The sequence below is a fragment of the Loxodonta africana genome, chromosome 21 (genome assembly GCF_030014295.1).
Source record: "Loxodonta africana isolate mLoxAfr1 chromosome 21, mLoxAfr1.hap2, whole genome shotgun sequence".
Classification (NCBI taxonomy): Eukaryota; Metazoa; Chordata; class Mammalia; order Proboscidea; family Elephantidae; genus Loxodonta; species Loxodonta africana.
Genome location: NC_087362.1, coordinates 42716541 through 42742750, shown reverse-complemented (window position 1 = coordinate 42742750; position 26210 = coordinate 42716541). Strand labels below are relative to the sequence as shown.

The following is a 26210-nucleotide window of genomic DNA, read 5'->3' as shown; positions in this document are numbered from 1 at the left end:
CTTAAAAAGCTAGAAATAGAACTACCATATGATCCAGCAATCCCACTCCTTGCAATATATCCTAGAGGAATAAGAGCCTTCATACTAACAGATACATGCACACCCATGTTCACTGCAGCACTGTTTACAATAGCAAAAAGATGGAAGCAACCAAGGTGCCCATCAATGGATGAACGGATAAATGAATTGTGGTATATTCACACAATGGAATACTACATTGATAAAGAACAATGATGAATCCATGCAACATTCCATAACCTGGAGGAATCTAGAAGGCATTATGCTGAGTGAAATTAGTCAGTTGCAAAAGGACAAATATTGTGTAAGAACTCAAGAAATAGTTTAAACAGATTAGAAAATATTCTTTGATGGTTACAAGAGTGGGGCGGGAGGGAGGGAGAGGGGTATTCACTAATTAGGTAGTAGACAAGAACTATTTTAGGTGAAGGGAAAGACAACACACAATACAGGAGGGGTCAGCACAACTGGACTAAACCAAAACCAAAGAATAAACTGAACGCTTCAAAGGCCAGAGTAGCAGGGGCGGGGGCTTGGGGGCCATGGTTTCAGGAGACATCTAGGTCAATTGGCATAATAAAATCTATTAAGAAAATATTCTGCATCCCACTTTGGAGAGTGGCGTCTGGGGTCTTAAATGCCAGCAAGTTGCCATCTAAGATGGATCCATTGGTCTCAACCCACCTGGAGCAAAGGAGAATGGAGAACACCAAAGACACAAGGTAATTATGAGCCCAAGAGACAGAAAGGACCACATATATTAGAGACTACATCAGTCTGAGACCAGAAGAATTAGATGGTGCCCGGCTACAACCAATGACTGCCCTAACAGGGAGCACAACAGAGAATCCCTGATGGAGCAGGAGAGCAGTGGGATGTAGGCCTCAAATTCTCGTAAAAAGGCCAGACTTAATGGTCTGATTGAGACTAGAAGGACTCCAGAGGTCATGGTCCCCAGACCTTCTGTTGGTCCAAGACTGGAACCGTTCCCAAAGCCACTCTTCAGACAGGGATTGGACTGGACTGTGGGATAGAAGGTGATACTGGTGAGGAGTGAGCTTCTTGGCTCATGTAGATGCATGAGACTATGTGGGTGGCTCCTGTCTGGAGGGGAGATGCTGTCTTGTTAGGGGGAGAGCAACTAGCCGTATATAGCAAGGTATATATAACTTTTTGTATGAGAGACTGACTTGATTTATAAACGTTCACTTAAAGGAGACACACACAAAAAAAATACAACATTCTGTATGTAGGTTATTCACAGAGCATTTCAAAAGAAGTAATAAAATAATATACTGAGAACTAATAAATGGTTACTACTCCAAGAGTAAGGAAAGAACAGGGGGACTGGGACAAAGATGGAAGGTAGACTTTTGTGAATGTACTTTTTTTTAATTGTTTTAACTGGAATCATACAAATATTTTATGTAATTAAAAAAAAGAATTCTTAAAAAACTGAAAGCAAAATAAAACATTACGAACTGAACTGGGTACTGAGCTACAGGAATAACCAGACAGGAACTATTACAAGTGACTTAAAAAAAACAAAAAAACAAAAAAAACAAACTCACAATCCCAAGAGCAATATTTCTTGACCTTAGCCCTACTGACATTTTGGGTTAGTTAATTCTTTGTTGTGAAGGGGTGTCCTGTGTATTGCACGACACTTAAAAACATCCCTGGCCTCTACACACTAAAAGCGTCTCCAGACATTGCCCAATGTCTCCAGAGGGCAAAGGGGAGGGACTGTTCCTGTGGAGAATAATGCATATACACTAATGACAAAAACTAGTTAAAAAAAAAAAACCTTAAACTGATTTCACTTAATCATATTGTTGGCGGCAGTGTTGGTATTATTATTATTCTGAGTGTATACTGTGGAATGAAGCAAATGAATAATTAAATAGATGTCACTGAAAACTGGGATTGTTGGCATGGGATACGGGAGATACAGATTTAAAATTGATGACGACCCTGTGGTCCTCAATCCGAATTGGAATAGTGTTAGTGCTGGTACGAATCGAGGATGTATTTTCTTTTAAGAAAATGTCCTAGCTCTGTCCACTGAAAAGGCCTAGGAACCGTAACCAACCCAACAGAAATGAGCACCCCAAATGCCCAGACTGTGGTCTCTAAATACAACCGCCCACTAAAGGAAACCAGAAGGTGACAAAATGGCTGAGTTCAAAATTGGGGCACGGAATGTACAAGATGAACTTTGGCTATCTCATTGTGCCTGAAAGCAAGGAGGCATTAAAAAAACAAAACAAAGCACAGGAGCCAGCTCAAAGGGGCTTTCCCTTGGCTGAAGATAGGATAATTTGAGCACCAAAAAGACAAAAATAAATAAAAACTGTGAGTTCAACATTATACTAAAAAATAAAAACCCAAACAAAAAACAAATACCCCACCACCACCAGTTCGTTGGTCACTTTGGAGATTGCTTGGGCGCCAATTCATTATTTTGAAAATTTACATGTAGGGCAAATAAGCATTTATTCCTTCTCTGTGTGAAGTATATTTCAAGGTAACCAAATATTTGATGGGGCAAATTCTTCTTAAAGAATAATTCTAAAAAAAAACAGGAGGAATGATAAATTTAGAAAATCACCATTCTGCAATCCCTAATGAAACAATGGATCCTCAATGACTGGTAAAATTATCAGATAATGGGATGCCGGGCAACTTTGTAATGGGATAGATCAGGCTGACACCAATGAGCCCATTCTCAGTCACTGAAAGTAGGACGACCAGATGTTGTGTTCCTAATGACATGCTCCAACGAAGTATGCAGAATCGCCTAAGAAGTATTCATGTCAAATAAACTGAACTGGAATCTAATCAAGCCCCTGCATGTAACTGCAAATTTATAAGAAACATGGGGGATAGAAGAACTTGTTAAACAACTGTTGTTGTAGTTAGGTGCCATTGAGTCGGTTCTGGCTCATAGCGACCCTATGTACCACAAAACGAAACACTGTCCAGTCCTGTGCCGGCCTCACAATCGTTGCTGTATTTGTAGCCATTTTTGTCCCTCCAAAAATATCTGCACCTTTGCTGGTCTATGATTGCCAGTATTTTGTGATTGTTCACCATTTTGTCATCTGATGTGATTTTCCTGTGTTATAAATCCTACCTCTATGATATTAATGAGGCAGGATTAGAGGCAGTTATGTTAATGAGGCTGGACTCAATCTACAAGATTAGGTTGTGTCATAAGCCAATCTTTTTTGAGATGTAATAGAAGAAAGCAGGGAGACAGGGGGACCTCATACCACCAAGAAAGCAGTGCTGGGAGCACAGCTCTTTGAACCCAGGGTCCACGCACAGAGAAGCTCCTAGACCAGGGGAAGACTGATGACAAGGACCTTCTACCAGAAAAAGCCTTCCCCTAGAGCTGGCACCCCGAATTTGGACTTTTGGCCTCCTGAACTGTGAGAGAATAAATTTCTCTTTGTTAAAGCCATCCACTTGTAGTATTTCTGTTATAGCAGCACTAGATGCCTAAGACACCATTGTTATAGCCACTACGTCAATCCATTTCATTGAAAGTCTTCCTCTCTTTCGCTGACCCTCTACTTTTACAAGCATGATGTCCTGTTAAACACTGGGAGGAAATAAACAGCCAAATCCAGAATATGGGAAATTTTACAGGACAAATGATCCAATTTTTTAAACATAGAAAAAGGAAGGTAAATTGTTACAGATTTAAAAACACACATGCACTGTATGGACCATGTTTTGATACTGATTTGAACAAACGAAGTCAAAAGACATTTTTGAGGTTACAGGGGAAAATCAAACAGAAACTGCATATTACATACTAAGGAATTCCTGTTAATTTTTTTAGGTAGAGGGATAGATCAAACAAGAACAGGTGATGGCTGTTAAAGTTGAGTGATAGGTACATGGAGCCCACTGTACTATTTTTGTATCTATTTGAAAATTTCTATGGCAAATTTAAAAGAAAATACATTTAAAAATTAGAAGTAGTTACTAATTAATTATGCATTAAGAAACGTTAGGAAAAACACATAATCTTCTAATGGATTGAATAAAATTTGAGAGCCTTATGTTGCAGAGAGAGAATTTTAAAGCATAGATGCGGTTCTAAACTTGGGTTTTAAAATATAGAATGTTGGATGTCTAAGCACTAATTTTAGCTCTTGAGAAAACAAGCAAAGCCCAAGGTGAAGCTGCCTTTAGTCTCTAGTGTTCAGGGCTTTTCTAGTCTCCACTCCAAAGCCTAACTTTAAAGGTACTTTTTGTTCAGTTTTTGAGTGCAAACTTGATGAGCTTGCCATAAAATTTAGGAGTAACAAAGATATTAGCCCCCGTCTTAATCATCAAGTGCTGTTATAACAGAAATACCACAAATGGATGGCTTTAACAAAGAGATACTTATTTTCTCATAGTCTGGTAGGCTACAAGTCCAAATTCTGGGCATCAGCTCTAGGGGAAGGCTTTGTCTCTCTGTCGGCTCTGGAGGAAGGTCCTTCTCATCAATCTTCCTCTGGACTAGGAGTTTCTCTGCACAGGAACCCTGGGTCCAAAGACGCGCTCTGCTTTCAGCACTGCTTTCTTCGTGGTATGAGGTCCCCAACTCTCTGCTTGCTTCCCTTCCCTTTTATCTCTACTAATACAAAAAAATGGTGCAGGCCACACCCCAGGGAAACTCCCTTTCCAATGGATCAGGGGTGCAACCTGAGTAAGGGTGTTACATCCCACCCTAATTCTCTTTAACCACAGGCAGAGATTATGATTTATAACACACACGAAAACAATCTCTGCCTATGGTTAAAGGCAACACGGCCTAACCAAACTGACACACATTTTTGGAGGACACGATGCAACCCATGACACCCGCTTACATTCTCATAAATCTTTATCTTTTAAAATAAAATCTCATAGGAAAGATGCTATTCTCTGGGGATAAACGCTCCTTTCAGTCCAGGTATCCTGTCCTAACTGCTGTCATAAAGTGAGACACAAGAATTTTTCTGTTTGATTAAAGCAGCATATTGGAGAGCCTGGCCTTCAATTAGGAGTCTTTTTGCCTTTCCTGCTATCTAAATGGATTTCTTATGGAGAAAATATTCACGGATAGCTTATAACATGCATTGCTTCTGTAATTAAAAAAATTTAAGAACATATGTTCTAACAAAAATTTGCTCACAAATGTTCATAGCAGCATTATGCACAATAGCCAAAAGGTAGAAACAACCCAAACATTCATCAACTGGTAAACGGATAGAAAAAATGTGGTATATCCATATAATGGGATATATTTGGCTATAAAAAGGAATGAAGTACTGATTCAAGCTACACCATGATGAATCTTGAAAACATGCTAAGTGAAAGAAACCAAACACTAAAGGTCACAAATTGTATGATTCTGTTTATATGAGACGTCCAGAATATGAAAATCCATATAGACAGACAGATTAGTGGTTGCCTAGGGCTGGGAGGGTTGGGGAAGTGTGACTGTTAATGGATATGGAGTTTCCCTTTGGGGTGATAAAAATGTTCTAAAATTGATCATAGCGATGGTTGCACAATTTTATGAATATACTAAAACTACCAAATTATATTAACTAGGTGAATTTTACGGTATACGAATTATATATTTAAATCTCGATAAAATTGTTATCAAAAATATTTAAAGCTATAAAAATGCCAAAGAACCAACAAGGTCCTTGAAAAATCCCAACATGAACAGCTTCCATTTTCAGTCAAAAAGGTGTGAAGAAGTTGAGAGTTAAATTTTATTAGTTAAAATAAGATTAGTTGCTAGGTTTGTTTCTGACTTGCTGTAGGGACCTTTGGCCTTTTAGACAGCACTCTTTGAGCTTAATGCGATAGAAAACTGACACAGAACAACAACAGGACTTTGTCACACATATTGTAAGTCCATAGTGGACTCTGGCTTCAGGCATACCTGATTCCAGATACCCAAACAAGGTCACTACAGCATTGATTCTCTTGATTGTTGCCTTCTTTGTTGCATTCATTCTTTGGGCTGGCTGTCTCTCTGTGGTGGGAAAAGATGGCCACAGGCCATCCCAAGTTGATGTGGCCTTGACAGCTCCAGATCAAAGAGGAAGAGAGCATCTCTCCTGATAGTTCTGACAGCAGTTCCAGGACAGTCCAGGGCTGGCTCACATGCTTGTTCCTGGAGCCAGGGAGTGAGGTTAGCTTCAAACAAGCATAGGATCCAAAAGTCAATAGGAAAAAGGTGGTTTCCCCATGGAAGAAATGCTGGGTATACAAAATACATATGCACCATGCCAGGTGAAGCTCTGAAACTTGGAAAAAAGACAAACACCACACATTTCAGCCCAATATTGGCTGAATCTATTTAGGAACACAAAACAGAGTTGCTGCAAATTTTAAATTTTAGAAAAGCAATGAAACACAACTTAGTACAGACACCCAGGTCATTAGTGAGATGCTGTTTTAGTACAGAGCTTCTTCAATCAAGTACAGATTGCTCTATGTTCTGGAGCAATATGTTGTCAATATTACACAAGAGGTAGAACGCTCTAGTAGAAGGCTTTTTTTCTGACTCAGCCACCAGAAAAGCTAAGGCTTGTCCAGTATGAAGGAATAAGATAGTTGAAGTGCTGGAAAATATCCTGCTACCAGTAAGTTCTTCGGAAACTTTCTCTTCTCATTTAAATTGGTGATAATCCAGAGGGTTTTTGATCCAGGATCCAAATGCCTGCCTCCGGAGTATGCTCCAGGCTTCCTGGTATGCAGATGCAGCCTCCTTGTACTCCTGGTACGTTTCTAGCTTCTGCCCCCTAAAATACACATACCACGAAGCACACAGGTACTTAACAGCTCATCACCATTGCTCAGAAGATGCCCGAGCAGCCAACTGGACAGATTTATAATGGGAGAGTTAGGTACAGAGGATTTCAGAATGCTTTCCTAGAGCAATTCTATCTCCTTAGTAAGAAATTCACTAGAAAGAAACATGGATTACAATAGGTAAGAATAAACAGAACGCTAGATCTGTCCAATCCTTATAATATCAAATAAAACAAGAATAACTGTATCCACTTTTTGTTTTAAAATTTTCTGAGTCTATACACCTACTCCCCTCTTATCAACTACCTCGTTATCCAACATTTCACATTTACGACAATAGTAAAAAATCTACTGGCAACTTTGCACATTAACGACGCACATTTGGCAGTAACCATTTCATGACCAGTGAGACACACAGCACTCACCTACATTTTCTGCTTCCTAGGTCCAGAGGAACATATGTGTCCCATATAATATTTTGTGATCTAATGTGGTCATCCTCCGTTTTCACATAATGCCAATTTTCACATAACAATCTGGTCTTTGGAACCTAACCATGTTGATAAGTGAGGAATGGGTATAATCTCCATCAGAAGACCGACCCATTAGAAACTTCTCAGTTGGATTTTTCTCTAATACAGCAAAGCACTTTCCATATTATCCATATTCCCCTCTTATTTACCACTGTCCTCCTCCCAAACCCTTGGCTATCCCTGACTTCAAAGAGCAGATGACATACTGAGTAATATTTGTACTACTTATGCCCAATTAAAAGATTTTCATCTGTGGCCTACACATTTCAACCATGCGACAGTTGTTTATTAAATAAAAATAGCAGCTACAAGTTATAAAACCTACTGCTGTAGAGTGGATTCTGTCTCATAGCCACCCCATAGGGTTTCCAAGGCTATAAATCTCTATGGAAGCAGACTGCCACAGCTTTCTCCTATGGAGCCACTGGTGGTTTCAAATTGCCAACCTTTCAGTTAGCAGCTGATCACCTTAACCACTGTATCACCAGGGCTCCTCCACTTATCAAAAGACTACTATGAACTAGGCCATATGTTAAGTGTTGTACATGAAGAAGCAGATTGCTATGCTTATCTTCCAAGGTGCCTCTAGGTGGATTAGGACCTCCAACTTTTTGGCTAGTAGTGGAGCACTTAACTGTTTGAGCCACCGAGGGACTCCTTGTTTTCTGTCTAGAGGTAGAATAAAAGGAGGGCCTGGAATGTGCCAAGCTCCAATTCTACCCTCAGTCTCTTGGGATTTTATACCCCAACCATTCATCTTCCATATCACAGATCACGCACATATGCAAGTAGGGCCATGAGGATAGAAAAGTATGGGGTTATAAGTGCCCATTAAATTGCTGAAAGGAGCTCTGGTGGCAGTGGTTAAGTGCTCAGCTACTATGAACTATGAGTCAGAATCGACTCGCTGGCAATGGGAGATTGCTGAACCACCACTCCTGCCAAAGCTTCCTCCCATTCTTAAGCCTGAATCAAAAGAGAAGTCTTCCTAAACATGAAAAAACATGAGACAATAGCAACCTAGTAATAAGGTTTCACCTGAGGGAGTCTGGCCATTTGTCTTCTGAAATATTGCTTAGCAGCTTCTGGAATGATCTAAAGAGGTCCAGTTTGCTGATTCGTGATCTGTTCAAAAAAAATGATAAAGAATATTAAGTGCTTAACTACGTACCAGGCCCTCTACCAAAGATATCAAGCTTCACATGGTGTTTACGTTTGAATGTGCAAGAGTCCCCATTTTCACTTGGCAAGGAGATCTAGATCTGCATGTCTGATCAGAATGGGGTCAAAAATGGATCTAATCTTATGAAATGTCATCAGCAGTGGGGTCATCAAAGTGACAGGCTCACACGGGGTAAAGATTGAGATGAAATACTAAATTTTGTCCTACGACTCCTGTGAGCCACCTTGGATCATCTCCTTTCAAGGGAGGTGGCCCCTAGAGTAATATCGTTTATAACAAATTGAAAGCTTTGTTTCAGAGACTCTAGTGCTATTCCCTGGGTGAACTGTGCTCAAGAGGTCTTTTGGATGAGTCACCTGGGGCAGAAGCTCCAGACTCTTCCTAAGGGCATTATGGGCCTCTGGAAGCCATTTTTTTGCTACTAAACAACAACAAAAATTCCTGATAGAGGTCAAGGTTTGGAATAGTTATAAAAGTCAGTGTTGATTCCTTCTTGTTGGGCTTTCTTGGTTTCTGCCAGTCCATTCCAGATGTAGCCTTGATTGACTGAGCTGCCTTCCTTTCCCTCATATAAAACCATTGTGTTGCGGTGACTCTAAATCTAAACCAACTAAACTCACATCCTAGAAAAGCCTAACACCCCTGATTTATTATCAGCTCTTGGTTCTCTCTATACATGGTCAATGTGTTTGCTACATCAGCCTGGACCAACAGTCCTTGCCTAGGACTTTTGAACCCTGGCAATTACTGACTGAAGCGCAAAACCTTTTCAGTAAGTGCAAAAAGAGGTAAGTTGGATTTGTGTTGTGGTTGTTCTTGTTTGTTTTGAGAAGGCAAATAAGTGTATCAAATAGAGAAGAAAAAACTCCATCTGAAAACTCTAACTGTAATATAATTTCATAAGTGAATGATAAAGGGAAATGCACTATATAAGTAAAAAGGACTACATTTAAATAGTGGAAGTCTACAACAGTCACTTCAGTAGCAGCTCAATCCAGACTCGGGCTATGGTGGAAATGCCTTTAGTGATGGGGAGGCCACTCCCCCAGCCCCCTTCATAAATGATTCTTGGGTTCCAACCCAGACCTGCTGAATCAGAGTCCCTAGTGGTAAGGCACAAGACTATTCTTTTAAAAGTCTTTCCAAGGCAATGAAGTTTTTTTCAACAAATGGTGTTGGGACAACTGGATACACACATGCAAAAGAATGAAGTTGGATCCCTAATCTCACACCATATAGAAAAACTAACTCAAAATGGATCAAAGACCTAAATGTAAGAGGTAAAACTATAAAACTGTCAGAAGAAAACATAGAAATAAATCTTTGTGACCTTGGATTAGGCAATAGTTTATTAGCTTTGACACCAAAAGCAGCAGTAACCAAAGAAAAAAATAGATAAATTAGACTTCATCAAAATTAAAATCTTTAGTGCTTCAAAAGACAAAATCAAGAAAGTGAAAAGACAACCCACAGGAAAATACATTTGCAAATCGTATGTCTGATAAAGGATTAGCATCCAGAATAATAAAGAAATCTTACAACTCAACCATAAAAAGACAAATAACACAATTAAAAAATGGTCAAATAATTTAAACAGACATTCTCCAGAGAAGATACACAAATGGCCAACAAGCACAGGAAAAGATGCTCAACATCATTAGACATTAACCAAACCAAACCCATTGCCGTCAAGTTGATTTCAACTCATAGCGACCTTGTTGAACTGCCCCATGGGGCTTCCAAGGAATGGGTGGCATATTCAAACTGCCGACCTTTTGGTTAACAGCTGTAGACATTAGGACAAGGCAAATCAAAACCATAACGCTTTATCACTTCATGCTAAGATGGGTATTAATAAAAAAGACAATAAAAAGTGTCGGAAAGGATATAGAGTAATTGGAACACTCATTCATTGTTGGTAGGAATGTTAAATGTTACAACTGCTTTGGAAACCAGTTTGGCAGTCCTTTAGAAACTTAAACATACCCAAGGGAATTGAAACCATATCCACATAAAACTTGCACACAAATGCACACAGCAAAAAGTGGAAAAAACCCAAATGTCCATCAACTGATGAACGGGTCAACAAAATGTGATATATACACACAATAAACTATTATTCAGCAATAAAAGGAATGAAATACTGACACATACTACAACATGAATGAACTGAAAACATTATGCTAAATGAAAGAAGCCAGACACAAAAGGGCACATGCTGTGTGATTCCATTTAATTGAAATATCCAAAATAGGCAGACTGAACAGGAGAATAGTCCAGAATAAAAAATTAAAAAAAAAAATTTTTTTTTTTTTTTTTAGGAGACAGAAATAGATTAAGAGTTGCCAGGGTCTGGAGGGGAGGGAGGACTAGAGAGTGACTGCTAATGGGTACAGGTTTTCTTTTTGGGGTGATGAAAATGTTCCGGAACTAGATAGTTGTGACATGTGAGTTCACAGCCCCCGTCTTCCATCCCACTATGTTGTACCTGGCCTGAAGGCTGTTGATGCCTTTCTTTGTTGTTCCCTGTGGGAAGCCATTGGCAGTAACATCCAGGGGCTGCTCAGAAACTGCACTCCAGCTGATGGCTAGGAAAAGATGATGCTGAGATTAAAACTGGCTTTCTTTATAAAGAAATGGGAGAGGCATTTTTTCTTAATTTTTATTGTGCTTTAAGTGAATGTTTACAAATCAAGTCAGTCTCTCACACAAAAACTTTTATACACCTTGCTACATACTACCAATTGCTCTCCCCCTAATGAGTCAGCCCACTCCCTCCCTCCACTCTCTTTTCGTGTCCATTTCGCCAGCTTCTAACCCCCTCTACCCTCTCTTCACCCTCCAGACAGGAGATGCCAACATAGTCTCAAGTGTTCACCTGATCCAAGAGGCTCGCTCCTCACCAGCATCCTTCTCCAACCCATTGTCCAGTCCAATCCATGTCTGAAGAGTTGGCTTCGGGAATGGTTCCTGTCCTGGGCCAACAGAAGGTCTGGGGCCCATGACCACCAGGGTCCTTCTAGTCTCAGTCAGACCATTAAGTCTGGTCTTTTTATGAGAATTTGGGGCCTGCATCCCACTGCTCTCCTGCTCCCTCAGGGATTCTCTGTTGTGTTCCCTGTCAGGGCAGCCATTAGTTGTAGCCAGGCAGCAGAGGCGTTTTGATAAAATATTTCTTTGCCTCTGCAGATTCATGAGAGTTGGATATGAAATCAGACGGACTGCCACTCTGATGCTTGGCAGCCAGAGTACAACAGCATAAGGTGGCTCATGATTCATCATTATCATTTTAGCTCCTAACAATCACTGAGCATTAATTACATGCTGGAGACACAGCAAATGCATGAAATGTAATTTCTCATTTAATCCTCCTAACAATCCTGATAAATTACACTCTTTTTATGTGAAGATGAAGAAACTGAAGCCAGGAGAGGCTGATGTGTCCAGGGTCATACAGAGCAGAGATCTGACCCAGTGTGAGTATCTTCAGAGCCAAGACTATTGACCACTCTGTGGTACACTAGCTATCTAGGCTGGGAGGAGGCGGCCCCTACCAGGCCACTCCACAGGGAAGGTCTAACCAGGACCACTCACCTGCCCCACAGGGAACAAGTCGGCCTGGGCTGTCAGCCCTTTTCGCCTGCACTGCACAGCGACTCTGTTCAAATAGTAAATCTGACTGCTGTATTTTCAGCTCTTGAACTCCAAAGCCTTTGGGTAAAGCTGAGAGGTTCCTACACCTAAATGTGAGAGAAAATTCATTCAGTTTAGGTGTACTCGTAGAGAAAATGAGTATCTAGGATGGTGGTCCGCATCATGACTCCTGAATCTTAGTGTGAAGCAAAGGCTTTTAGGAGGCCAGGTAGGCTTATTTGTCCACATGAAAACTTGCATACAAATGTTCATCAACTGGTGAATGCATAAACAAAACGTGGTATATCCATAACAGAAACACCTCTGTTGACTCCAACTCAGGGCGACCCCTTATGTGTCAGAGTAGAGCTGTGCTCTATAGGATTTTTCATGGCTGATTTTTCAGGAACAGATCACCAGGACTTTCCTCTGAGGTACCTCTGGATGGACTCAAATCTCCAACCATTTGGTTAGCAACTGCCTGCATTAACTGTGTGTACCACCCAGAGACTAATATCCATAGAATAGAATATTATTCATATCAACAATAAATATTGTTCACTCATTTATTAGATGGGAGATTTATAGGTGGGTGTACCAGAGTAGAAACCAGGCCATGAGAACCTGGCTGAAGAAAGATCCCTCCCCATCATTCTGAGTGACAACTGTAGAACGGAGTCATCATCCCTCAGTGACTTTAGTAACATCAAACTCTTTTCATTTCTGACGTGGTCTATAGGCTTTGAAAAATCTGAAAACCCTAAGCAGAAATATCAACTTGCTGACATCTGCTTCCTAGGGAATTCTTCAAACACACAGAAACCAAAATTATACTGTAACATAAAAGCTTCATTTTCTCTTGTATTCTTCATGCAAAATAGATGCCAACATGACACTAGTCTAGAACTGAGCAGACAGCAAGCAGTTTAATGCTCCAGAACGGAAAACACACGAAATACCCCGGGCGCTGTGCCTGGGCTGATTTTCTTTCTTTTTTAAAAAATCTTTCTTGAGAGATAATTCACATCCTGTAAAATTCACTCATTTAAAGTGTACAACTCAACTATTTTTAGTATATTCAGAGTTGTACAACCATCACCACAATCTAAAGTTAGAAGATTTTCATCACCCCAAATAAAACACCATACCCCTTAGCAGCTACTTCCATACCCCCACCCCCAGAGAAAACCACTATTAATACTTTGGTGTGTATCTTCCTAGCTTTTTTTCTTCCATGTGCATATGCACTTTAAGACCAAAATGATCTCATTTTATCTTCTAAGTTCCTTTTTTAAAACATTTTAACTTTCTTTCCATTAATATTCACCAATAATTTATTTATTTATTTATTTTTTAACAAAAACCATTTAACCATCTTCCTACTGCTGGATATTTTGGCTGTTTCCTTTTTAATTTTCCTTTTTTAATTACTGTACACAGTTAAATGTTTAAGTACTTTCTTAATTATTTCCTTAGGACAAATTCCTATAAGTGGAATTACAGATCAAAAGGTATGGGTGTTTTTAAGGCTCTCTGGACATACTATCATATCACCTACCCCCCTGCCCTCTCACCTCCCAATCAAGGCTCTCTCCATGACTTCCTGGCTGTAAGGGCATTTCCCAATGACCACAGCTGACACGTAGATGGGCTCTTCTAAGAAGTGCATCAACAGTGCCCCTTGGCATCCGAGGACATTCCAGCGAGCCAACTTGTCACTGCAGGACATGGAACAGGTCCTGTCTCCCCGGCCTGGCTTCACTCGAAGCAGCCCCACCTGGTGATATGCAGGCCCTGGCTTCCCCGAGTCTCTACCTTCCCCGGGCACACATTTAGCTCCAGTTCTATGAACGTCCACCACCTTGGCGCCACTTGGGGCCACTATGGTCACAGTGGCCAGTCCCTCTGCTGTAATATTACAGCTATTGACAGTTGGTGAGATTTGGCTACCTTCCTGTTTATCAAAACTCTGATGGCGAATTATACCACTGGTGACTTCCCTAGCAAAAGTTTCAAGCTCAAGTTTCATCTTTTTGGTTACAGGACTATCAAGATCTTCACATTTCCTTTTATTTTCAGGAGCTTTCATGTTACCAATGACCTCTGCAGATAGGTTGTTGGTCCAATCTCTGCTGACAGGACAGCAAGGCTGGTCTTCAAACTCAAGCTTTGGAATGATGGAGGCATCACCACCTGTAGGAGAAGGGACCCCTCAAACCAGTGGTTTTCAAAGTGAGGTCCCCAAGCCAGCCAACACCAGCATCCTTTGGGAACTTGTTGGGAATACAAATTCTTGGGACCCACAGTTGACCTACTAAATCCGAAACTCTGGAGGTGGAGCCCAGCAATCTGTGCTTTAAGCTCTCCAGGTGATTCCAATTGATGCAAGCTCATGCTGAGAACCACTGACTTAAATAAAGGCCAATTCTATTCTCTCAGCTGACCTGAGGTGAGTTGGAGGTTAGAGCAGCTGCTAAAATTTCCCTGATAAGAATCATCTGGGGCTCTGGTTGAAGAGCCCATCTTGTTATTAGGTGCCCTCGAGTCAGTTCCGACTCATAGTGATACTACGTACAACAGAACGAAAACATTGCCCAGTCCTGCACCATCCTCACAATCGTTATGCTTGAGCCCATTGTTACAGCCACTGTGTCAATCCATCTCATTAAGGGTCTTCCTCTTTTTCGATGACCCTTTACTTGACCCTATTTTAGGCCCAATGGATTAGAATCTCTAGGGCAGAGAATATTTAAATAAAGATCCCAGGTCATTCTTATTTCAAGGAAGTTCGGGAAACATTGGTTTAGACGATGGTTTCTCAATCTCAGCACTATGGATATTTTGGGAACAAAGATAATTTTTTGTTGTGGAGGACTGTCCTGTACATTATAGGATGTTTAGCAGCAACCCTGGCTTCTACCCACTAAGTGTCAATAACACTGCACCCCCTCCACCTGACAATAAAAAAAAGTATCCAAACATTGTCAAATATCCCCTGATGCGGGGGGGGATCACCTAGGTTGAGACTACTGGCTTAGACTGAGCAAGATTTCCCAAGTGCAATTTGTGAATGCTATCCCCTAAGATGGCTTGGAAAACAAAATAAGTAGTTTATTCCACGGTTAAGTGAGTTTGGCAAACACTGCTCAGAATATCCACATCTCGGGAGATTTACAATATAAACCCCCACAGTAAAGACTCTTAAGTTCTGCAGTAAATGACATAATCAGTGTTTCCCAAATGATTTGACCATTCTGGTTTAGAGATTTCTGATCTACTCTGTGTTTATAAGGGCCCAAAGAAAACCAAAGCTCAGTAAGAAGCATTTCGATCCCCGTGCAAAGGGAGCTACTTTTTCAAACACCAGCCCAATTGTGTATTGCTTTTCTAAAGTGTGTAAATAATACACCTGTAGTCATGACCTAAGAGTGGGAAAGGCAGAGATATAAAAGTGAAAATGTTGCCAGAGAGAGGCTGGCTGGCCGACTTCCAGAGACCTCACGAGGTAACACGTCCTTTGGAGAATTCGTCAGGGTCCAACCCCAATCTGCAAGCTCCAGGTCTGATCTTGATGAATGTCTGAAGGTGAGAGGCTAATAAAAGTCACATGTAAAAGCCTGAAGTAGCTAACCCAGATGCCAATTTACTAACCAGTAACGAGAAGTAAATGCCAAGGGAGCTGGCTAGTCATATGCTGTAGGTAGTGCTCTTTCTTCCTGCAGACAGATCACGGGGGATGCCACATTTTAAAAATTATCCAAGAAACCACAGAAGACATGGCCCCCAGACTCTGTTAACCCAGAAATAAAACCATTCCCAAGCCACCTCTTCAGACAAAGATTAGATTGGGCTATAAAACATAAAATAATACTCCTGAACAGTGTGCTTCTTAGTCCAAGTAGATACATGAGACTAAATGGGCAGCTCCTGTCCAGAGTGGATGAGAAGACAGAAAGGGATAGGAGCTGGTTGAATGCACATGGGAAACCCAGCACAGAAAGGGGGAGTGTGCTGTCACATTATAGGGATTGCAACTAGGGTCACGTAACAATATGTGTATCAATTTTTGTATGAGAAATTAACTTGAGCTGTAAACTTTCACCGAAAGCACAATAAAATAAATAGGACTTCATCAAAAATTAAAACTTTTGTGCTTCAAAGGTCGCTATAAATGAAAAAAAAAAAAACAACCTACAGAAGAAAATATTTACAAATCATGTATCTGATAAGAAACTAGAACATATATAGACTTTTTACAACTCAATAATAAAAAGACAAATGACCTAATTAAAAACTGCGCAAAAGATCTGAACAGATATTTTTCCAAAGAGGATATACAAATGGCCAATAAGCACATGAAAAGATGTTCTACATCGTTAGCCATCAGGGAAATGCAAATCAAAACTACAATGAGGTACCACTTCACACCTACTAGCACCTACTAGGATGGAGAGCTTCAACAAGTATAAGTGAGGATGTGGAGAGATCAAAATCTTCATACACTGCTGGTGGGAATGTAAAATGGTGCAGCCACTTGGGAAAACCGCATGGCAGTTCTTCAAACAGTTAAACATAGAGTTACTTGAACCTCTAACTTCAGCAGCCAAGCACATTAACCATTTGCACCACTCTTATAACTCATCAAAATTTACCTTGATTAACCATGTCTGTCTACTTTTCCTGAAAGACCTTATAAGGGTAGGCAACGTGCTAATTTTATTGCCTGCTATTTTTTTTTTTATATACCCAGTACGTGGTACTGTACTTGACAAGTAGTATAAAATATCTGTTCAATGAATGAATAAATGGAATGAGTATCAAGATAAGTTACTATACTAGATCTCTGGACTTCCAGCCTAATGGCTGGTTTCAGACCTTGCAGGGTTTCAGCCCTAAGCTTTCCAATCCTGAGTCTGAGAACTGAATGGCATGAGTGAAATGAACTCCCCCTACCCCTCCTCTACCTTCCCCTTGGAGAAGAAGTAATTAGGTACACTGGACTAACTGTCCACAAAAAGGTGCTGTCACCGGCTATAGCCAAAGGTGCTTTTCTTGAGAAACATATCTGCGGGTAGGACAAACATAAAAAGTAGACAATGTAACATTAATCCAAAGATTGGAATATACTCACAGGGAGTATGGCTGGAGAAAAACACAAAAAGGAGATCTGGTCTGAGTTTCCACTGTCCTCTCTGAGTTCCTGGGATAAAGATGCTATCCTCTTTCAGGGAGGCCGCCAAATGTAGCTGATGGAGAAGGTACCTAACAGGTTGCAGGAAGGGGAAAGCTCTGGCTGGGAGACTGCTAAGGAAGAAGGGAAGCATTACTGCAGTCTAATGAGATGGGTAAGTGATTTGGAATTAGGGGAATGATCTAGACCAGTGATTCTCAAACTGCGGTCCCTGAATCAGTAGCATCAGCATCACCTGGGAATCTGTTAGAAATGCAACTTCTTGGACTTCACCCCAACCTGCTGAATCTGAATCTCTATGGGGGTGTCTAGCAATCTGAGTTTTACCAGCCCTCCAGGTGATCCCAAGGCTTGAGAACCACTAGTCTAAACCAGTGCTACTCAAAGTATGGGCCTCAGACTGACATAATTATTGTCACCGGGGAGCTTGTTGGAACTGCAAATTCTGGGACCCCCCCACCCCAGACCTGCTGAATAAGAATCTGTGGGATGTGGCTTACCTTTGGAAACTCCTTCTGGCTATGACCTCAGCATGGCTGTCATTGAGGATGTCTCCTGTGGCAAAGACAGGACATTAGGTGAAGACATATGGAACCTGTAGAGGCCCTGTTTTCTAAAAGCAGAACACAGTAGTTTCCCCTCACACCCAGAGTGGCCATGCAGCTCCTAGAGGGCTTTTGCCAAAAAGTATCACAATCATTAATGGCAGTACACTTAAAGCACCATAGCTCAACTCAGCACTATTGACATTTTGGGCTGCATAACTCTGTGGTGGGAGCTGTCCTGTGCACCGTAGGGTGTTTAGCAGTATTCCTGGTCTCTGCTAGATGATACTAGTAGATCCAATAGATGCTAGTAGCACTCCCCTCCGCCAAATTGTGACAACCAAAAATGTCTCCAGACTTTGCCAAATGTCCCAGGAGTTGGGGAGGAATTTCCCATGTTGGGAGGACAAATGAAGATATGACCAATCCAGAACTTGTGAGCTGCCTCCAGGCCTGAAGCTGACCACAGTCATAGCAAACACCTCATTCCCGAAATGAACAGGAGGCAAGAATATAGCATCCTTGACACAAGGAACATAACATTCTTGAAGGAGTCCAGATCCAAATGATAACATCTGGACATTTTGGACTTGAGGGAAGGGGGCCTACATGACTACCCCATATTAGTACCTCTATATAATCTCTGGAGTTTGGGTCAGAGATCACAGAGATCTTCCCATCCTGCTGCCGTCTACGACTTTGCGTTGTATGTAAGTTTTCCCCATAATAAATGAGACCATTTATTCCACCTGAAGTGCTCTGCCTCCTTCTTTGGTCTGTCCCTACCATTGGCATATGGCAGCCACTTTTGGATTTCCCCTGGGAAACTCCCCTGCCCACCGTTGCCACCTGACACCCTGGTTGAGAACCATAGATTTATAAGAAATCTTTATCAGGAGGACAGGGGCCCAGATATTTAGTACCCTGACATCATACTTGTGCTCATGGTGATATAATTAATTCCCTGTTGCCTGAACATGAAGACTGATTTCCTCTTATCTAATCCAATCTAACTATCCTGGAACTGCTTCTCTGTATGTGGGGCAAGATCAGGAGAATGGGGGAACCAAACTCAAGGAGGAACCTGCTAACTTGAAGCAGAAGTCACAGATCTCTACAAAAATTTCCAGATTGGTGCCACAAGAACCATTTAATTCAAGGTTGTTTCCTGGGGCTTCAGCAGCCACTCACAATGCATCCTCTACCTGCGAGTTTGGAGTCCTGAGCCTTCCGGTCATTAGGTATAATATAAGCCCAGGGAACCCCTGGTTTGAGCATGAAAACACTGACCAGCTTTCAGTTCACTCAGAAAGCATGTTTCTGGTGGCCTTTGCTCCCACAGATGATTTTTATACTTTTTATTCTGACAAGAAGAGGAGAGGTCAACATGGACACTGGTTTCCAAGAAACAGGTTTTGCTTGGACTCCCACCCGTGCTTACCACTCTTCCTCATTTTGGACTGGCCTATGCATTTCGTTCCTGTTCCCATTGAGACAACTTCCTTTGTCACTGAGGGGAAAAAACAAATCATTAAGTGAGCTCTCAGGGTCTGAATGGTCCCTGGTCCTCAGGTTTAGTAAGTCTGCACATTCCTCCAGAGGATTCCTACAGGCCTACCCCACTGAGTTCCAGCAAGGTGGGTCTCCTGCCTCCAGAAGTGCTGTGGTACCTGACTAGCAGGGGGCAGGGAGAACACACACAACATCGTGGTTTACACTGTGGCCACTACTGTCCCTGGATCCCCAGCTGCCATTGAGTTGATTCCAACTTATGGCAACCCCATGTATGTGTGTCACAGTAGAACTGTGCTCCAAAGGTTTTCAATGGTTGTGATCTTTTGGAAGTAAATTTCCAGGCCTTTCTTCTAAGACGCCTCTAGGTAAATTCAAATCTCCAACCTTTCAGCTAGCAGCCAAATGCATTACCCATTTGCAACATCCAGGGATTCCACTGTCCCAGTATACCCGTTGCTGTCAAGTCAATTCCGACTCATACTAACCCCACAGGACAGAGTAGAACTGTCCCATACGGTTTCCAACGAGTGGCTGGTGGATTCAAACCACTGACCTTTTGGGTTCCAGCTGTAGCTCTCAACCACTGAGCAAAAGAGGGAGCATTTCAAGGCAAAAAGGCCTCACCTTGCACCAGCTTCTCAGGGGAATCACTGTCCCGGTTAGCTGTCGACTGTATTTTCACCAACGCTGCTAGTAATGTCCACTCACGGTTTGGGTCAGGCTTCCCCTGCTTGGGCAGCTTGGTTCCATAGTGTGTGTAGCACAGCTGAGCAATCTCATCTGCAGTCCACATGGTCTGAGCCATTGCTCAAGTCCTGATCAAAAACCACAACCATCAGAGGTGCAGAACAGAAAACCAATGCAAGATGCTACAACCTTGCATCAGGTGCTTCAACAGTCTTTCAAATGTAGCCCAATGGTTCATACTGTGGCTCCTCTATCTGGAACTCTGTTGGTCATTTCCTACTACCTCCTGCCCCCTTTTAACTTACCTGAAAGATGAAAGGTGCTCAAAATCCCATCAACCCCAGAAGCTACACCCATTTGTTGAAGTTTTTTTTTTTTTTTTAAATCTTGGACATCTGACACATTTCCAATGAAGCGGAGTCTACTACTCAAAATGAAAGCACATGGGAGGGAAGTCTCGTCACTACTCCACTTTCATTTAGAAGCAGCACATTCAGGGCTGTGTACCTCAGGTCTGAGTGCCCAGTTTCTTCACTTTCCTTGGGCAGACCCTCACCATACAAGGTTTATCTTTCTGGAAAGATGTTTCCTTTTCCAGACATTTTATTTTTCTCTTCTTTCCCCCATGGTAGGGTGGTTCTACCTCTAATAAGTCTCCACTGATGCTCCATCAAGAAAGCAACACTTTAACTTCTCCCATAACATTTTACAAAGCACAGAACTCAGAGAAACGAGGTAATTTCTCCCTCATAGAGCTTTTCCCTCCTTAAAGGAGCTGTGTTTTAGCATGGGCTTTGGAGTCACCTTTTCTAGGTTTTAATACCGGCTTTACCACAAATTAACTATATGATATTGGATAAATCACTTAACCTCTTTATGTCCTAGTTTCTTCCTATTAAAACAGGAGTAACAATAGTATCTTGGTGAGGATTAAATAACACCTATGAAAAACAACTGCTACAATGTTGAGCACAATTAATGTCAATTGTGATTACTATTACAAAAACGAACATTTGACAATTTTCCCAACTGATTTGACTTGAGCTCATTGGGAATGGGGGGAACTGTAATGGACACATAAAATAATGAGTAAATAACAGTTAAGTACATCATAACTGGAAGAGGCCTAGGATACTTTGCTGGAAACTCCCACTCTTCGCTCTACCAATGCGCACTGAATCGTCCTGACCTCATTTGGACTCAATAGTATGAAAAGCTTCTTACTAGAAGATGAGTTCATAGAGAGATGGACACACCTAAGCACAGTTTTAAAAAAGTGGTTTTATTAAGTGAAAAGGGGTGTGTATTATTCTTTGAGACTCAATGATCTTCTGAAGGCTGATATTTCCACAATGAGCCATCTGCATTATGGTGTGCAGGCCTGTTACTGCAGCCATAATAACCCTCATGCCCCAGAAAACCAAACCCGTTGCCATTGAGTGGATTCTGACTCAGACCATAGTGACTGAAAATACATATAGACTTGGCAGTAACCGGCAAACAGTGAGAGAAATAGTGACTTTAGAGAACTTACAGAAGACACTATCTCAGAGCCAAGAATCCTCCATTTAGAAAGGACTCCTTTCTCATTTCTAAGGATTCATCACAAAGCAGTATATTTTATGAAGATAGGTACCCCGGTATCATCCTAAAAGTTAAACCAGAGACACAGATCACAATCTATAATAGCCAAGGAAGGCAGAACTTACCAGAAGAAACGTTGACTCCTTAAGATGAAGCAGCCCAAGACACACCACACTTCTCATTCAAGTAGTTGATTCTGAATGAATATGCATCGCAGTTGGAATTGTTTTGATATACTAGTTACATTATAATTAAAACCTACACCTCCTTCTAGACCATGAATAACTTCGTCACTTGAAACAACAGCTAAGTTAAACAGCCATTGCTTTGCCCACAAGACCCCATCTTATAACAGTAGCAACAAGTAGAAGAACCCACTTCCTTCTCAGGGAAGATCGGCTAGTCGGTTGCCTGGGGGAGAAAAGCCTGTAGCGATGCTCAGAGGACTTGGATTCCCTTCGTAAATCTCCCCGAAAAAAACGCTCCTTCCCGGCCAGCTCTAGAGGCCCGGGTTCTGCCAGTTACAGGACTGGAGACCCTAGGCAAGACACAGCCCGTTTAGTAGGGACAACGTGAGTGCCTGCCTCACTGGGTGCCGCCGAGACGCTGCGGCGCGGCCACACACCACGTACTCGCCAGCAGCAAGAGAGTCCTTCCCTTCGTGGATAGTGACATCTAGCCTGTGGCGACACTTTCGCAAGTGATACGCCTCAGGGAAGGTCCTCACAACCTCTTCCTACACCAAATGGGCTCAACAAAGTCAAAGACCTACGACATCAGCCCCACGGTTCCCTCATTTTCGTGCCCCCAGCCCGGCGAACCCACCCCACCGTGTCAGGCCCCCTCCCACCTCCAGGACACACGCCCTCGGAAGTAGCTAACCTGAGCCGGACTGCAGAGCGGACGTGACGCCATAAAGCTGCGGCTGCTCTTCCCAAGCCCCGGCCCCAGGTCACGCAGGGTACGCTGGACCTTGTAGTTCTTTAGGGAACGAAGCCAGGCGTGGAGGTGCTCAGAGTCCACCGCCTGTGGAGTGCGTTTAGGTACGCAGTGAAACTGGTTCATGGAAGCTGTCTGCCCCGTTACTGGTGAGGAAACAAGTCCTCTGGATGGGTTTCAAATAGTAGAATGATGTCATATCCTGGAACACTAGACATTCTTTCTAAAACAGTGCTGTCCAATAGAGATATAACTCAAGCCGTACGTGTAATTGAAAATTTTCTAGTACTGTAATCATATTTTAAAAAGTCAAATTAATTTTAATCATACATTTTATTTAACCTAGTATATCCAAAATATTTTCATTTCAACGTGTAATCAACATTTTTTAAAAGTTGAGATATGTATTTTTATTTTTCACAAACTTTCTGAAATCTGTTACATGGTTTTACACTTAGACCACATCTCAATTTGGACTAGCCACATTTCAAACGCTCAGTAGACACATGGGGCTGGTGGCAACTATATTGGACACAACAGGACTAAAGCTTTCAGATTGTGAAGAATAGGCAGTAGAGCTGTCTGGATGGTTCAGGAGCCTATACTATCCAGCAGCTGCAAATCTCAATGGCTAAAGATGAGAGAATTCACTTTTCTTCTTGTTACCCTTCAAACATTAGAGAAGGCAGAAGTCCAACTTGCTCGATCCCATCCTTTGTTTTCTCTCTAGTCCCAAAGGAAAATGGCCACAACTCTCCTTCAGGACTAAGGACCCTGCTCCTCATTCTTCTCCCTTCACCATTAATCTGCAACTGACTCTTCCTTCTGTCTTTGAAGAAGGAGCAATCCTGGTGGAGCGATTCATCTTCCAGGGTTCATTACCTCAGGGATTGGTATCATCATCAATCTAGCTGCATAAACCAAAAAGCCAATCTCAGCCACACCCTTATCACATTCTTAGCCCTGCTGAAATGAGCAAAAAATGAGAAAACTCATTTAACTCCATATCCACTATTCAATAATCTACTTTCACTTTCCACCTGGATGTCTACTAAAAAAAAAAGGCATGCCAAATTAATGTCCAAAACCAAACTCTCAATCTTCCCTCCCAAGCCTGCACCTCGTCAGTCTTTCCCAACTCACTAAATGGCAACTCAACTTTTCCAGCTGTTCAGGTACAAAACCTTTACATCAATTTTCTCACAACCCAAATTCTATCAGCAAATGCTGTTGAGTTTATGAACATAGACAAAATGCAATCACTTGTAACCATCTCCATTGTTACCACCCAAGTTCAAGCCATCAATGTCTTCCCAGCTCACTGCCAACACCTAACTGGTCTTCCTGCTTTCACCCTTACTTTCCAGGTTATCAACTACAACAATCCTTTAAAAATAAGCTAGATGGTATCATTCCTCTGCTCAGAACCCTCCAATGGCTTTCCATCTCAACCATAACACACATACTCCCCTGCCTGGCTTACAGAGCCTGTATGATCTGTTCTTTCACTCCTCCTCAGCGATACCAGACCCTTTGCTGTTCCTCAAAACTGATCTTCCGACCTGGATCACTCTTTCCCCACAGATCTTTACTGAAGATTCTCCAAATCTTTACTGAAATGTAACCAGTAATTGTTGTTAGGTGTTGTCAAGTTGGTTCTGACTCATAGTGACTTATGTACAACAGAAGGAAACACTGTCCAGTCCTGCACCATCCCCACAATCCTCATTATGCTTGAGTCCATTGTTGCGGCCACTGTGTCAATCCATCTCATTGAGGGCCCTCCTCTTTTTTGCTGACCCTCTACTTTACCAAGCATGATGTCCTTCTCCAGGGACCAGTGCCTCCTGATAACATGTCCAAAGTACATGAGATGAAGTCTCCATCCAAAGTCACACTAGGGAATATTCTGGCTGTACTTCTTCCAAAACAGATGTGTTCTTCTGGCAGACCATGGTATATTCAATATTCTTTGTCCACACCATAATTCAAAGGCGTCAATTCTTCTCATTCGTTCTCCAGGTCTCACATGCATATGAGGCAACTGAAAATACCATGATGTTGCTCATTGGTCCAGTTGCGAGGATTCTGGTTCTTTATGTTGAGGTGCAATTCCTACTGAAGGCTGTGGTCTTTGATCTTCATCAGTAAGTGCTTCAAGTCCTCTTCATTTTCTGCAAGGAAGGTTGTGTCATCAATATATCACAAGTTGTTAATGAGTCTTCCTCCAATCCTGATGCTGCACTCTTCACATAGTCCAGCTTCTCAGATTACTTGCTCACCATACAGATTAAGTATGGTGAAAGGATACAACACTGATGCACAACTTTCCTGACTTTAAATCAGGCAGTATCCCCTTGTTCTGTATGAACTACTGCCTTTGGTTTATATATAGGTTCCTCATGAGCAGAATTGAGTGTTCTGGGATTCCCATTTTTTGCAACGTTATCTGTAATTTGTTGTGATCCACACAGTCAACTGTCTTTGCATAGTCAATAAAACACAGATAAACCTCTTTCTGGTATTGTCTGCTTTCAGCCAAGAGCCCTCTGACAGTGATGATACCCCTTGTTCTATAACCTCTTCTGAATCTGGCTGGAACTTCCCGCAGTTTCCTGCTGATGTGCTGCTGCAACTGCTTTTGAATGATCTTCAGCATTTACTACTGTGTGATATTAATGATACCGCTCGATAATTGCTGCATTCAGTTGGATCACCTTTGGAATGGCCACAAATATGGATCTCTTCCAGTTGGATGGCCAGGAGACTGTCTTCCAAATTTCTTGACATAGATGAGTAAGCACCTCCAGTGCTACATCTGTTTGTTGCAACAACTCAATTGGTATTCCGCCAATTCCCGAAGCCTTAGTTTTTCACCCAAGCCTTCAGGGCAACTTGGACTTCTTCCTTCAGTAACATCAGTTCTTGATCATATGCTACCGCCTGAAATGGTTGAATGTCAACCAATTGTTTCTGGTACAGTAACTCTGTATTCCATTTTGTTTTGATGCTTCCTGTATCATTCAATATTTTCCCCATAGAATCCTTCAATATTGCAACTTGAGGCTTGAATTTTTTCTTCAATTCAGCTTGAGAAATGCCAAGCGTGTTCTTCCCTTTCGGTTTTCTAACTCGAGGTCTTTGCACATTTCAATGCTTTGTCTCCTTGGGCCACCCTTTGAAATCTTTCGTTCAGCTCTTTTACTTCATCATTTCTTTTATTCGCTTTAGCTACTCTACATTCAAGAGCAACATCCATTTTGGTCTTTTCTTTCCTGTCACCTAGCAGGGGCCTTTTCTGATTACCATGTTTAAAACAGCGTTCTCCCTCATCCATCTCTTCCTAAAATAGCACCTCTGTCCCCTTACGCTGTTTATTTTTCTTATTACATACCACAGACAGAAATATGTGTTTATCTGCTCCCCTCCCCCACATAGAATGTAAGTTCCATGAAAATAGGCACTTTGCTTTGTTTACTGCAGTGTCCCCCAACTCTCAGAATAATGCCTGGCATACAGCAGGCATTAAATGTGTATTTTTTGAATTTGTATTAGGCCAGCAGTCTGGA

At 41.7% G+C, this 26210-nt stretch overlaps 1 protein-coding gene across 8 annotated transcripts in view; it reads right to left on the bottom strand.

The window, feature by feature from the left end:
* Positions 1-26135, bottom strand: part of ADAT1 (adenosine deaminase tRNA specific 1) — a 45063-nt gene extending 18928 nt beyond the window's left edge. The window contains exons 1-11 of one of the 8 annotated variants that reach the window (XM_023556691.2): positions 22585-26135; positions 21828-21898; positions 20056-20246; positions 19358-19426; positions 17872-17926; positions 17312-17484; positions 13755-14373; positions 12142-12287; positions 11036-11135; positions 8403-8489; positions 473-6821 (exon numbers count right to left, since the gene is read on the bottom strand). In XM_023556691.2, coding sequence (XP_023412459.1) covers positions 6689-6821; positions 8403-8489; positions 11036-11135; positions 12142-12287; positions 13755-14373; positions 17312-17484; positions 17872-17926; positions 19358-19426; positions 20056-20236 — 1563 coding nt within the window. In that variant the 5' untranslated portion in view covers positions 20237-20246; positions 21828-21898; positions 22585-26135 and the 3' untranslated portion in view covers positions 473-6688. The other 7 variants (XM_010596842.3, XM_010596841.3, XM_023556692.2 and 4 more) reach the window with 7 other exon arrangements.
* Between the last annotated feature and the right edge of the window lie 75 nt (positions 26136-26210).